The following is a 12,426-nucleotide window of genomic DNA, read 5'->3' on the forward strand; positions in this document are numbered from 1 at the left end:
TGGGGTCCCCTAGGATGGTGTCTCTCCTGCATGACTCAATGTTGGCCCAAGACGTTGAGAGGCAGGCCGCTTGATGCTTCAGGGCTCTGCTCAAGCTTTCCAATAGAGCCTGGAGGTCGCATTCCTCCTGGGGTTGCAGCTCAGGTAAAAACTCCCTTACTGAAGCCAAGACGCGTTCCAACCAGGTGTTCACCGTGAGGGACAGAGCCAGGCACTGAACAAGATCCCTGGATTATCTGCCAGAAAGGATTACGCTTGTTCCGAGTAGTGAATCCACATCCGCTTTGACAAGCTCTGGTAACCTAAGTGGGATTGAGGCTTCTTTGAGGCTTGTCCCTGATGGGGTGTATAAATGTTTTTGATTTTCCACTGGAACAGAGAGCCAAAACGCTTTCTCGGTTGTCCTTTTTGTGAGGGCGTCGGAGGCCTGGCTCATGGCTCTTACAGTCTGTGTACTCCATGGGAGTTGGATTGGAGGTGGTTTTGTTTTCTGCGAGTTGCGTCTTGAAGATTTCTGACTTGAACGTGGCTGTCTTCTTCTTGTGGGTCCAGTTGATTCGCTCTCCTAACTTTAGCGAGGATCTCTGAGAAGGAGGGTTTAACCTCTTCAGTACGGGCCTTAAATCTCGCGGGCAGCAGCCATTGCCAGCCGTACAACGTGTCGTAATAATACTCGCATCATAAAATATAGTCACCGCTTATATCGATCATTCTCTCTTTCACCCGTGAATTTTGAAAACCATAGAGAATGTGATTAAGGGCAGTTTATAGAGAATGTCAAAATGCAGGGGCGACTACAATAAATATAATCAAGACGCCGATATGGCAGCCTCGCATATCCACTTGCTCCTCATGACGCCTACGTATGTGGCACCGTATGGAAGGGGTTAACAACCATCGGGGATTCTGACTGGGAATCCTGCGAGGTTTGGTAACTTGCCTTCTCATCTATGGTGCTGTGGACGTCGTCGTCGTCGTAGCTGGAGTTTGCTCGGTCAACGAGAAACACCACATCTCCATCATCGTCACTGATCGGTTCGGAGGAGTTCCGATCAACTGGAACATGTTCTAGGGAAGCTCTTTTGGGTGTTGAATCCTTTTGAACTTCCGAGTTCAACAGCAACTTTTCTTGAGTTTCCCGGATGAATTCATGTTGCTCATCCATCATCTGTTCTCTCATTGTGTTAAAGAGGGAATAGATAGCCACTTCCATACGCCTACGTAGGTGGCATGAGGAGCAAGTGGGTACGCGATGATGCCGATGTCGGCATCTTGATTATATTTATTGTAGTCGTACCTACATAATCTCCATTCTCTCTAAACTGGCTTCATCATATTTTCTATGGTTATCAAAATTCACGGGTGAAAGAGAATGAACAATTGAGCACTGAATTTATTTTTTATAATGCGATTATGACGCAACATCGCACGTTGGGCAGCTAATGCTGCCAGATGTGCGATGTGCCCCGGAGTGAAGAGGATAGTGGGGAGAAGTTCCTGGAAATGCCCACTTGGAGAGTCCTGATTGGGTTCGGATAGTCCGGGGGACCCTAAGGGGTGGTTCTCTCTTCTGGTCGAGGTGGTTTTACTTGCAAGTAACGCTCACGTAGGTTTACCTTGGTCCTCCTGATCAACGAGCATGGCAAGGTCTCCGTTGATCACCCGGCTCTTCCTATGATGGGTTTTAGGTGGACTTTAGGATTCCTGATTAGAAGAAGAGGCTAAGACGCTCTTTTTCTTCGAACCCGGGTTCTTTGTCCATCTTGGAGTCGAGCTTCCAGGAAGGGTTGAGGGCGAACCGCAAGCGACCGCATCCGGGAAAAAACTCGTACAGGAGCGGTAGCTAGAGGTGGCCGGAGGCACATGTCCGTCTAAGCTAACCGCGCTGGTTTATAAATTCAGAAAGTTGAGGGCGAACTGCAAGTGACCTCATCCGGGAAAAAACTCGTACAGAAGCGGTAGCTAGAGGTGGCCGGAGGCGCATGTCCGTCTAAGCTAACCGCCCTGGTTGAAGGAATACAAGACAACTTGGCCTGAGATTGACTCGAGGTGGGCGTTGTACAACCTTCCTGTCTACTACGCTTTGGAGGAGGGAGAGAATTGCTCGTCTCCTCTGAAGTCGTAGTATGCCTTCTCTTGTTTTTGGGGGGTGAAGGTGGAAGCCATTTTCTGTGCTTGTGCACCTTTTTCCCTCCATGCCCTTTCTTGTGATCATGAAAGTACACTGACCACCATTGAGTGCACATCTCACATGGGGATGAAGGTGAACATTTTAGACCTCTACACTTGATACACCAAATATGTGGGTCCGCTTGTGCTGGAGGGAGAGGAGTGAGGCAGGGATATTTCCCTTCAGCAAAGACACACAACCTATCTTGAACAACAACACTAAAACCAGATTCCATACTTACAGTAAAGGGTAGGATACCCGGTGGCAGTTAAGGAAATAATAAAGGATAGGAAGAGGGCATTCAAGAAATTCCAGGGCACAGGATGTCGTTGATAAACACTGATGTACAGGATGTAGATAGACACCGATGAAATGTAAGGACGACGAGCTCCTTAGCATTCTGGAAAACAGCTAGAGATGATCGAAGACGGTTGCCTGATTTTCATTACAACACAAACGGCAATACTGTACAGCGTCTCGGAGTCGTTGATTAAGTAATGTTTCACTATTGTTCCAATAAGAGATATATAAACTAAATTGGAGCAGGTATTGTTGAGAGATGTTGACCATTTGGCTACCGTGAAGAGAATGCAGTATAATGTGTGAGACTTGTGGTGGATGGGAAGGGCCCCCTTGCCCCAATAGGGCCCCTTACTGAGGATAAGTGTTGCCCAGACCCACAGAGTGAGGATTTTAAAAACACACAGTGTTTAGCAGTAGGAATCTTACGCTACACGAAGTATCCTATTGTAAGGAGTACCAAAGAGTTTGTATTCTTCGAAACAAAGAGAGATGAATAAAGAGGAAAGAGAGGAAGAGAAAACAAAAAAATAGAAGCTAAGGAAAAAACGAGAACAGAACAGTCAGACAAAGGGAAATTCTATTGGAGAGTGGTGGATATGAAAGTGAGGAAATGGTTCATGGGAGAGAAAAATGGAAGGGAAACAGAAAACAGGATGGAGGTAACAGAAAATTAAAAGTGTCTTACACAAATATAGATGGCTTAATAACAGGCTTGAATGGACTGAATGATTACCTGAAGGAAAAAGAATGGGACATAATGGGGATTGTAGAGACAAAATTGAAAGGTCCATTACCATCCAAGTGTGGGACATGGTGTATATAATTATTGGATTAGAAACAGAGAAGTAAAACAAGGGGGTGGAGTTATGTTCTAAGAAGGATATAAATGTGAGGAATGTTACATATGGAAAGAATAGAGATGATTATGATGGAAATAGAGGACAGGGACAAGAAGAGCAGGAAGTGTGTGGTAAATTATGTGCCTCCTAAAATGGCTTTGTGGGAAGAGAGAACACAAGAATATGTTAGAAGACACAAGGATAACACTAAATAAGGTAATAGAAGATGGAGCAAGAATAGTTATAATGGTTGACTTTAATTGTAAAGAAATCTGCTGGGAAGATATGACAGCCAATGGGGGAGACGACCTATGGGGAAATGTACTACTTGATATGATTATAGAACATACAATGACACAATGGATACAAGAGAATACTAGGTATAGAAATGAGGAAAAACCATCAAGACTAGACCTAATAATCACATCAGAACCTGAAATAGTGGACAAGATTGAATATAAGACACCAATAAGTAAAAGAGACCACATATTGTTTGAACTGGAACTAAATGAGGAAAAATACATGGAAAAAAAATTAACAATAAAGGGAAGATTGATGTATGGAATTTTGATAAAATATGAGAATTCTTTCAAAAAGCAGACTGGGAAAGGATACACAAGGAGGAAACAACAGTAGAAATGGAAAATTTTGACAAAAATTTATAAAGGAGTGGAAAAGTATATTCCAAGACAAAAACAAGAAAAAGGATATGTAAAGTGTTGGTACAACAAAAGATGTACCGAGTTAAAAGATAAAAGGGATAAAGCTTGGATAAAATGGAAGAAAGACAAAAAACCTGAAAAATGGAAAATATATACTAGTTATAGAAATGAATATGTACAAGTGTGCTGAGAAGAAAAGAGAGAAGAAAAGAGAAAATACGAAAAGGATGTCATAGAAAAACATAAAGATTAACCAAAACTACTTTATAGATTTGTATACAACAAACTGAAAAACAAACAAGAACTAGTGAAACTACAACAAGGAGTTGAATACACAGAGGAAATAGAAATGGCAGAAATTATGATAGAGAACATACAACTTAGATATGTCAAGTGGGAGGAGAAAGTCCCCAATATGGAAGAGATAGAAGTAACAAGGAAAGAAATAATGAATCACTTGAGTAATCTTGATGTCAGAAAATCACATGGTCCAGATGAAATGGTAAATTGGATTTTGAGAGAATGCAGGAATGAACTAACAGACAAAATACATAGTCTAATAAGCAGTTCATTGAAAGAAGGAAAAGTTCCAGAAGATTGGAAAAGAACAAATATAGTACCAATATCTTTAAAGAAAGAATCCCAAGATTCTTCTAGTGCAAAAAGACAGAAAAAAGAAAGAACACCAGAAAGAGAGAAAACACCTATAGGGATGTTACCTGATGTTTATATTGAAGGTGACTCCCCTTCCAAACAGTAACATCAACATCCCTCCTCCTCCTCTCCACCTTCCACTTATGCCATCAGCTCACCTCAGTACAGGTAAAGTGCAGTTAAATTTTTATCTATTTCATGTACAGTACTATATATTTATTGTTTTTAGTAGTCTTTATGTATTTTATGCTTAAAATATTATTACAAAGGTGTAAATAAGCAATCATCTGTGGGTCTGGAACAGATGAATCCAATTTACATTATACAGTAAAAGCCCTGGTATCCGGCCTTCTTGTATCCGGCACTTCAAATAACCGGCATATTTTTCACGAAAATAGAAAAATTGTGATAAAGATAGTTAAAAAAAAAAAAAAAAAAAAAAAAAAAAAAAAAATCCCGCGTGTTTAAAATCCCTGCGCGTGGTTGTAGTTGCTCTCGCCGCCACCAGGGCTTCTCAGTCCCATTCACTTCTCCCGCCACGTGTTAGCCACCTCCGTGCACATGTTAGCCAACTCTATTTTATCATACCCAAAGTTGAGAAGAGGAAAGTGTGGTGCTTTCACTTAAGCAGAAGGTGGATATATGCAGAAGATTGAAGAAAGGCGAAAATAGAAAAATACTAAAGGAAGAATACGGCATTGGGTCGTCTACCATTTACGATATCAAGGCCCAATCCAAAAAAGTAAGAGAGTTTGCGAAGTTGAGTGACACGCCTGAAGCTGGAGAAAGTCGCCACACGCTACAACATAAACGTGTGGAAATGCTGGACAAAGTGTTGTACGAGTGGTTTTGTCTTAAAAAGTCTGAAGGTGTAGCTATATTAGGCCCAACGCTGCAAGAAAAAGCCAAAGATTTTGCTGAAAAGATGTCAATTGGAGAATCGTGCCAATTCTCAGATGGATAACTTAAAAGATTCACGAATCGCCATAGAATACGTCATCTTGATGTGTTTGGGGAAGCAAAATCTGCTGATTCACCTTTTGCAGAGGAGTTTATAGACAGGTACGTTAATTAATCTGTGCCTACATGGTAAAGATTCGCATCTCATATCTCAATTTATTTCTCGCATACACGGATGCATAGTGCATTTATATATATATATATATATATATTTTCTTAACTTTTCTTTCCTCCTTTCTGTCATAGGTTTGCAAAATTGGTTGCCGAGGACGATCTGAAATCGGAACAGATCTACAACGTTGACGAGACCAGCCTGTTCTACCACTGTTTACCGACATCTACACTAGCCAGTGAAGCAGAGGAAACCACCAAAAGATTCAAACAAAGCAAGGATAGACTGATGGTGTGACTGTGTACGAACATGGCAGGGACCCATAAAGTCAAACTGTGTGTCGTTAGAAAATACCGGAAGCCACGTTGTTTTAAAAATCTAATATACTTGCCAGTGGATTATCGCCCACAAAATAACCCATGGATGGACTCAGAAACATTCATGAACTGGCTCAAGCATGTGTTTGTCCCATCAGTGAAAGAAAATTAAAAAAAAAAAAAGACTTCTAGAGGACAGCAAATTTATTCTCCTACTCGACAACAATAAAGGTGAGGAACTGAGCAATGGAAACATTTTTATTGTGTTTTTACCGCCGAACGTAACAAGTGTGATCCAGCCCATGGATCAAGGAGTGATTCAAAACTTAAAAAAGAATTATCGGAAAAGTTCTATACGCAAACTAGTTTATTTTGAGGACGGTAGCATTTCCGAATTCCAACGTGGGCTTAATGTTAAAGATGGAATTGCTAGCTTGGGAGGATGAAAAACAACAAACTCTAATGCGATGTTAGAGAAAATCATATCCGCAAATAATGTTTGAAGATCAGGAAGGGAATAAGAAATTTGAGGGTTTTCCATTCGCAAGAAAGAATCGGTGGTGAAAGAATTGAAAGATGGGTTATCGCGCTAAACTTTGCATTAGTGACGAAGCGATACAAGTGTGTGTAGATATGGACAGTGACCGAGCAGCAACATTCTCACTTAGTGATAATGAAATTTTACAATCACTTCCCGATGAACACGCGAAAACGACAGAGGCAGATAGTGAAGAAGACGACCCTGAGATGAAAGTGTCATGAAAGGATGCAGCGAAGGGTCTAGCAGTGTTTGTGAAATTTGAAAAACAGTGCACAAAGAAAGAGGAAAAAATTCTAAGCAGAGACATCATATATTTTATGAAAGTTGGTACAAAATTTAGTGAAAGAAAACTCGAGTGTAGAGGTGAATGCACCCTCTCAGCCACCAACACTGAACGCGGCCATTCACAACTCCGTCGTAAAAGTATCAGATGATGAATTAGATAACTGGTAATGCTGTGATGATTATAACTGATGTATAATGATTGGATTTACTCTATACTGATAGAATTTACAATATATAGATATGTGGATGTGTTTATTATTAAAGCGAATTAATATCTATTAATAAGTAAAAGAACAATGTAAATAAATGTATTTTTTTTTAATATCTGTCTTCTGGCCTCTCCCATCCTTCCTCAACAGACATTCCCCTCTTCCCCAAAGCCCCCTTCACCCCATCCATCCATCTCATCCTAGGACGTCCCCTCATGTTTACTCCCTCCACATCTGCCTTCCATACCTCCTTTACTAGCCTTTCTTCACTCATTCTTTCCATGTGTCCAAACCATCCTAATACTCTTTCATCAACCCTATCTCCCAGCTCCCTTTCCACCCCTGTTCTCCTCCTCACCTCCTCATTAGGAAAGAACCACCAAGCTAATAGTGGGTGATGAGATCTTTGAGGAAGCTTCAATTCAGGCAGAAATAATGAACAGAAGTTTCAAATCGGTCTTCACCGAGCTTTTTTTTTTTTTGAGGAAATAGAAGTGGGCAGAAATGAAGTTTTAGAAGAGAGAAATTATTTGAATGGATGAAAGAAATCTTGATGGGAAGGTACATGAGAACACTAGTAAAGGATAAGATATCTGGATGGAGAGCAGTGACCAGTAGAGTTCCACAAGGTCCTGTGCCTATAATGTTTCTTATATATGTAAACGACATGATGGAAAGTACAACAAGCTATGTCAATGTGTTTGCAGATGATGTAAAAATCATGAGAAGAGTGAAGTGGGCAATAGCTGCAAAAGATCATCCTTAAACTATTCCTTGGGAAGTGAACCCACTACAAAAGCAAAAAGGAGGAAAATTTGGGAGTGTTGATGGAAAACAACCCGTCACCTGATAGACACATCAGAAGGGTTCCAAGTGAGACATACAGACTGCTGTAGAAAAATAAAGTGGCTTTCTACTTTATGGATGAAGAGATGATAAAAAAAAAAAAAAAACATCAAAACCCTGATCTGCCTAAGACTGGAATATGCATCAGTGGTATGGTACCCGCACAGAGTGAAGGATATAATCAACCGAACTATATATGAGGAAAGACAGCCCTGGGTGTGCCAACTTTGAAACATTGAAGAGAATGAGGTGATAGGATTTCAGTACTCAGGTCACTAAAGGAGATATATTACACCGATAGAAGAGATCTTTCATTAAGGATAGGAGGGCTTCAGGAGGTCACGAGAACAAATTATAGACTACATGTCTACAGGTGCCAAGATAAGAGGGAGGGAGGAGGGTGGAGGGGAGTGGAATATATCGGAAATGGAATGGGTGGAGTGGTTTCTATGCCTTTTTTCTTTTTGGCTACCCCCCGTGTAGAGGGAAAGCCTTTGGTATATGTATGTATGTATGTACGTATAGATGTACAAATATTTGGAAAAGCTTAGGTGATATAGCCCAAGCTGGAAGAATACATTAATTCAAATCTAAATAAGGAAACTGGAAATTAAGGATAAAAATCAAGTTGAAACGAGGACCACAATGGAAATAAGTTTACATGCTTTTTTGTGTTATCCTCGGCAATTGTAATTATTTTAAACTATGTGTTCTTTTCATTATCTGCACTTCAGGTATATTGATGCAATGCCAAATAAACTTACTGAAACCATACATGAACTTTAGGTTAGGTATGATAAATTGAGAAGTAGGAGACTGAACTCAACGAGTGTTGGTCCTTTTCTGTATATTCCAACAAGGTAAAATATTTTGTAAATACACACACACTCATACACAGTAATTATGATTAATTTCTGGAAATCTTTTATCTTTTTTTCTTGGTATCCAACACTTTTTGTCGTATTAAATCATTACAATACTTCTAAGAAATGAACTGTCCAAATCCATGATTATTAAAATCAACAAAATAAACAATATTTTTTTTAAACTGTCTACCTCCAAATTATAAAAAAAAAATATGGTAATGACAAACGATCACCAAGAACTCAATCATGAGCAACACTGAAAACAAATTGAAAATACCGAATCCAGTCCACACGATAAAATTATATACTATAAATTTGAATTATGTTATGTCATTATCTGCACTTCATGTATATTGATTCATTGCCAAATAAAGCTATTATTATTAATACCTGCCACAATCGTAACAAATTCATTGAATAACGCTATTGAATGTCACATGCCTAGTAATCAACTTGCTGTTTTCCATTCACATTCCCGTACCCCAGATTTATATTACTTAGATAACTCCAAGGATACACTTACCTTGAACAACTTCTAAAATCAAGTCTTCCGAATTCCCAGTACTTTCAGGTATATTTGACAATCCCCGAGAAATTTCAGCATTTGTTGACATGTTTACTCTCCGTGCGGGTATGTTTAGATTCTTCGCGTGCATTGAAGTGTCGCTACTTTCTGCACCGCTTAAATTCAACCCTTCCAAAGCTCAAGGATGATCCCCTATATATATGAAACCATGGTACCATCACATATATCATACAATATTTGAACGTGTTCGTTGAATGTCCGTCATATAGAAACTTGCATGATCCGTGTTTCAAATAAGATGCACCATATAAAAAGTTGGTGGCCCAATTTACTACATATCACAATAAGGATGACTGTGGCTTATTACAATAGTACACCATATGCAATGAACATGAAATCGCAAGATGCGTTTCTTAGACTTCAGCCTGTCAGAAAATTAACTTGTAATGTTATTTTCGTCGCATAAACATGCAGAGTTCCAACGGGCAGTCATATGATAAACAAGAGAAAAAAATAATTTAGAAAGCTCTAGGGTTGAAACTTGGTTGGCAGTGACAATGAAAATAGGGAATGTAATACTCATACGTTGAACATCCCCATCCTAATAACGCACATAGTTTTAACGAGGGTATAAAAATATACCTAAATAATCAAGTTCAAGAGCAGAAATGGAGAAAGCTATTAGTCACAAAAAGCAAACCTCTGTAATCTTGAGTTTTTCATATTCATTTATGTGCTTTGGGTCCATCTCGGCCCATCGCCACCTCGGCCCATAACCAACTCGGTCCATTGCATACCAACTCAGCCCATTGGAAAAGTAGCTTGGACAGAAACTACGAAAGTTATTAAAATACTTTTATTCATAGCATATATAAAAAAATATGTAAATAAGAATACAATTTGATGTAGATTAAAAATAATCAAAGGAAATGAGCGTTGAGGAAAAAGAGAGAAAAAAAGTACACCACGTAGGAGGCCAAATAGTCGAGTCGATCCACGTATTCCTTATATGTAATTCAAAAGATCAATAAGTGCTTGACATCCATTTATTTTACTGCAAAATTTTACGAATAATTCTTCAATATGCTCAGCAGGTACGTAGGGTTATGACATAACTTTTCTGAGGTATTTGTGCATACCGGCGTCATTTGTGTATGACACCTGTAAGCTGCAACCATTCATAGGTACATGAGGCATGATTTCTGCAACTGCACGCCAGACACTGCTCAAAATCGATGGTTAGAGCTTCAACTTTTAGTTCACGCAGAAGGTCTTTAATCTTGCCAAACACTTTCTTGTAATTCTTGTGCCTCTTTCCTGACATCATTACAAACAACAGCGGCACTTGTTTAATTAAGGTTGTTATCACAATGCACAAATGTATGAATGCTGAATAATTGTGTGAATGGGTGTCGTACAACTTTAAAAGTAGCATCGACATACCAATGCTTTGCCCTCCTGAGCAGGGACAGTTGCTCCTGTGTGGATAACATCAAATGTCGTCTATCACCAACAGTAATATCGTATTGCAGGAAGTTTTCAGGAATGTGTGTTTCACTTAACTCAAAACTCAAATCTAATGGTTCTGCAGGACGTGCAGCCCTCCGCTTACGATTTCCTTGCCTGGCAAGGTTTTGTAACGAGAGTAGAGGCTTATTGGGTCTACTTCATCACACAAGACCTCATCAACGATGTCTGCAGCAGACCGAAACACTTCCTCCATGGCCTTTTTCTTGATCGTAGACGAAATTTTGCTTGCAATTAACGGGCAGGACTCTAGAGGATGGCAATGTTGATTGGTACCTCTTTCATATATGCCGTCCATTTCTTTTATTTTAGCCTCGCATCATCGCATGTTACTCTTTTATTCCTCACAACACATCTCCAGTGAGCTGCAACACTTGTTTTCCGTTTTATTGTATATGAATAGCCCAAACTGCCAGTTAACTTGTCACTCCCTCTTTGAGATGACGAACAAATACTACTATACTAAATGGACCGAGTTGGCTATAAAAAATGGGCCGAGTTGGTTACATTGAATGGGCCGAGATGGTTATGGGCCGAGTTGGTTACATTGAATGGGCCGAGATGGTTATGGGCCGAGTTGGTTACATTGAATGGGCCGAGATGGTTATGGGCCGAGTTGGTTACATTGAATGGGCCGAGATGGTTATGGGCCGAGTTGGTTACATTGAATGGGCCGAGATGGTTATGGGCCGAGTTGGTTACATTGAATGGGCCGAGATGGTTATGGGCCGAGTTGGTTACATTGAATGGGCCGAGTTGGATCTATAGGCTAGCCATTTATATTATTCAGCATTGCTGTATAAGATGCCCAGGAGACATTTCAGCATATACAGGCTAAAAAAACATAAAATCATACGAATGTAAAGCTGCGTTTAATTGATTCGCCTGGTGAAAACGGTTACATTGAAACTAATGAGGCGAATCAACACTATTCATGAATCGTGTTGACTTTTCATGAATTGGATTGATTCAATTCGCTTGGTGTACACGCAACCTAAGGATGCTCCTTCTTTTTCATATATGACCAGTCTCCCACTTCCTTCGTCGCTAGCACCAATTCCCCTTCCCCCCTCCCCACTTCTCTAAGCCCACACCTACCCACCCACCTCACATTTAAAGGTCAGATATCAACAGATATACCATTCGCTAAAAATCATCGTATTGCTCGAAAAAGTACTTTTTAAAAGCATACAAATAAAGTTTTTACCTGTTACAGAAGAATTTATTCAGAAAATTCACTTTTAATTTCGCCTCACATACCACTTTTCCGAAGTCGAGATGTTCTAGTCGATTTGTAATTAGTACCAGTAATCGCCGCTAGGTGAACCGGCGGTGACGTCACAGTTGCCAAACAATCGGACAAAGAGACACACGCTGTACTTCAGCTCAGTCATTCCAATCGAGTTATTCATCTTCATGTTCGTTTTTAATCCAAACTTGTTCGCAAAAATGGCTCATTGTGCATTCCAATTCGGAAGGATAGTATGTATGGTGGAAGAAGAAGAGGAAGAGGAGTTTGATATCGCCGAACATCGCATTGTAAAGCCTTACCAGTTCGAACCGATAATAGGACAGCCCGTTTCTTTGTCGGAATACAGTGCAAATGAAG

General features: G+C 39.9%; 1 protein-coding gene and 1 pseudogene across 6 annotated transcripts in view; both read right to left on the bottom strand.

The window, feature by feature from the left end:
- The window catches only part of Mms19 (MMS19 nucleotide excision repair protein), a 514,253-nt gene extending 504,574 nt beyond the window's left edge, over positions 1-9,679 (bottom strand). For 3 of the 6 annotated variants that reach the window (XR_012967332.1, XM_076202916.1, XM_076202918.1), the window contains exon 1: positions 9,288-9,679. Coding sequence is in view for 3 of the 6 variants with exons in the window: in XM_076202916.1 (XP_076059031.1) it covers positions 9,288-9,420 (133 nt within the window). In the remaining 3 variants the exon portion in view is untranslated. The remainder of the gene's footprint in view (positions 1-9,287) is intronic. The other 3 variants (XM_076202915.1, XM_076202917.1, XM_076202913.1) reach the window with 2 other exon arrangements.
- A 960-nt stretch (positions 9,680-10,639) lies between these two features.
- On the bottom strand, positions 10,640-12,211 carry LOC143035600 (uncharacterized; annotated as a pseudogene).
- Positions 12,212-12,426: the final 215 nt, after the last annotated feature.

The sequence above is a fragment of the Oratosquilla oratoria genome, chromosome 19, assembly GCF_046742065.1.
Source record: "Oratosquilla oratoria isolate Oo_2021 chromosome 19, ASM4674206v1, whole genome shotgun sequence".
NCBI classification, from domain to species: domain Eukaryota; kingdom Metazoa; phylum Arthropoda; class Malacostraca; order Stomatopoda; family Squillidae; genus Oratosquilla; species Oratosquilla oratoria.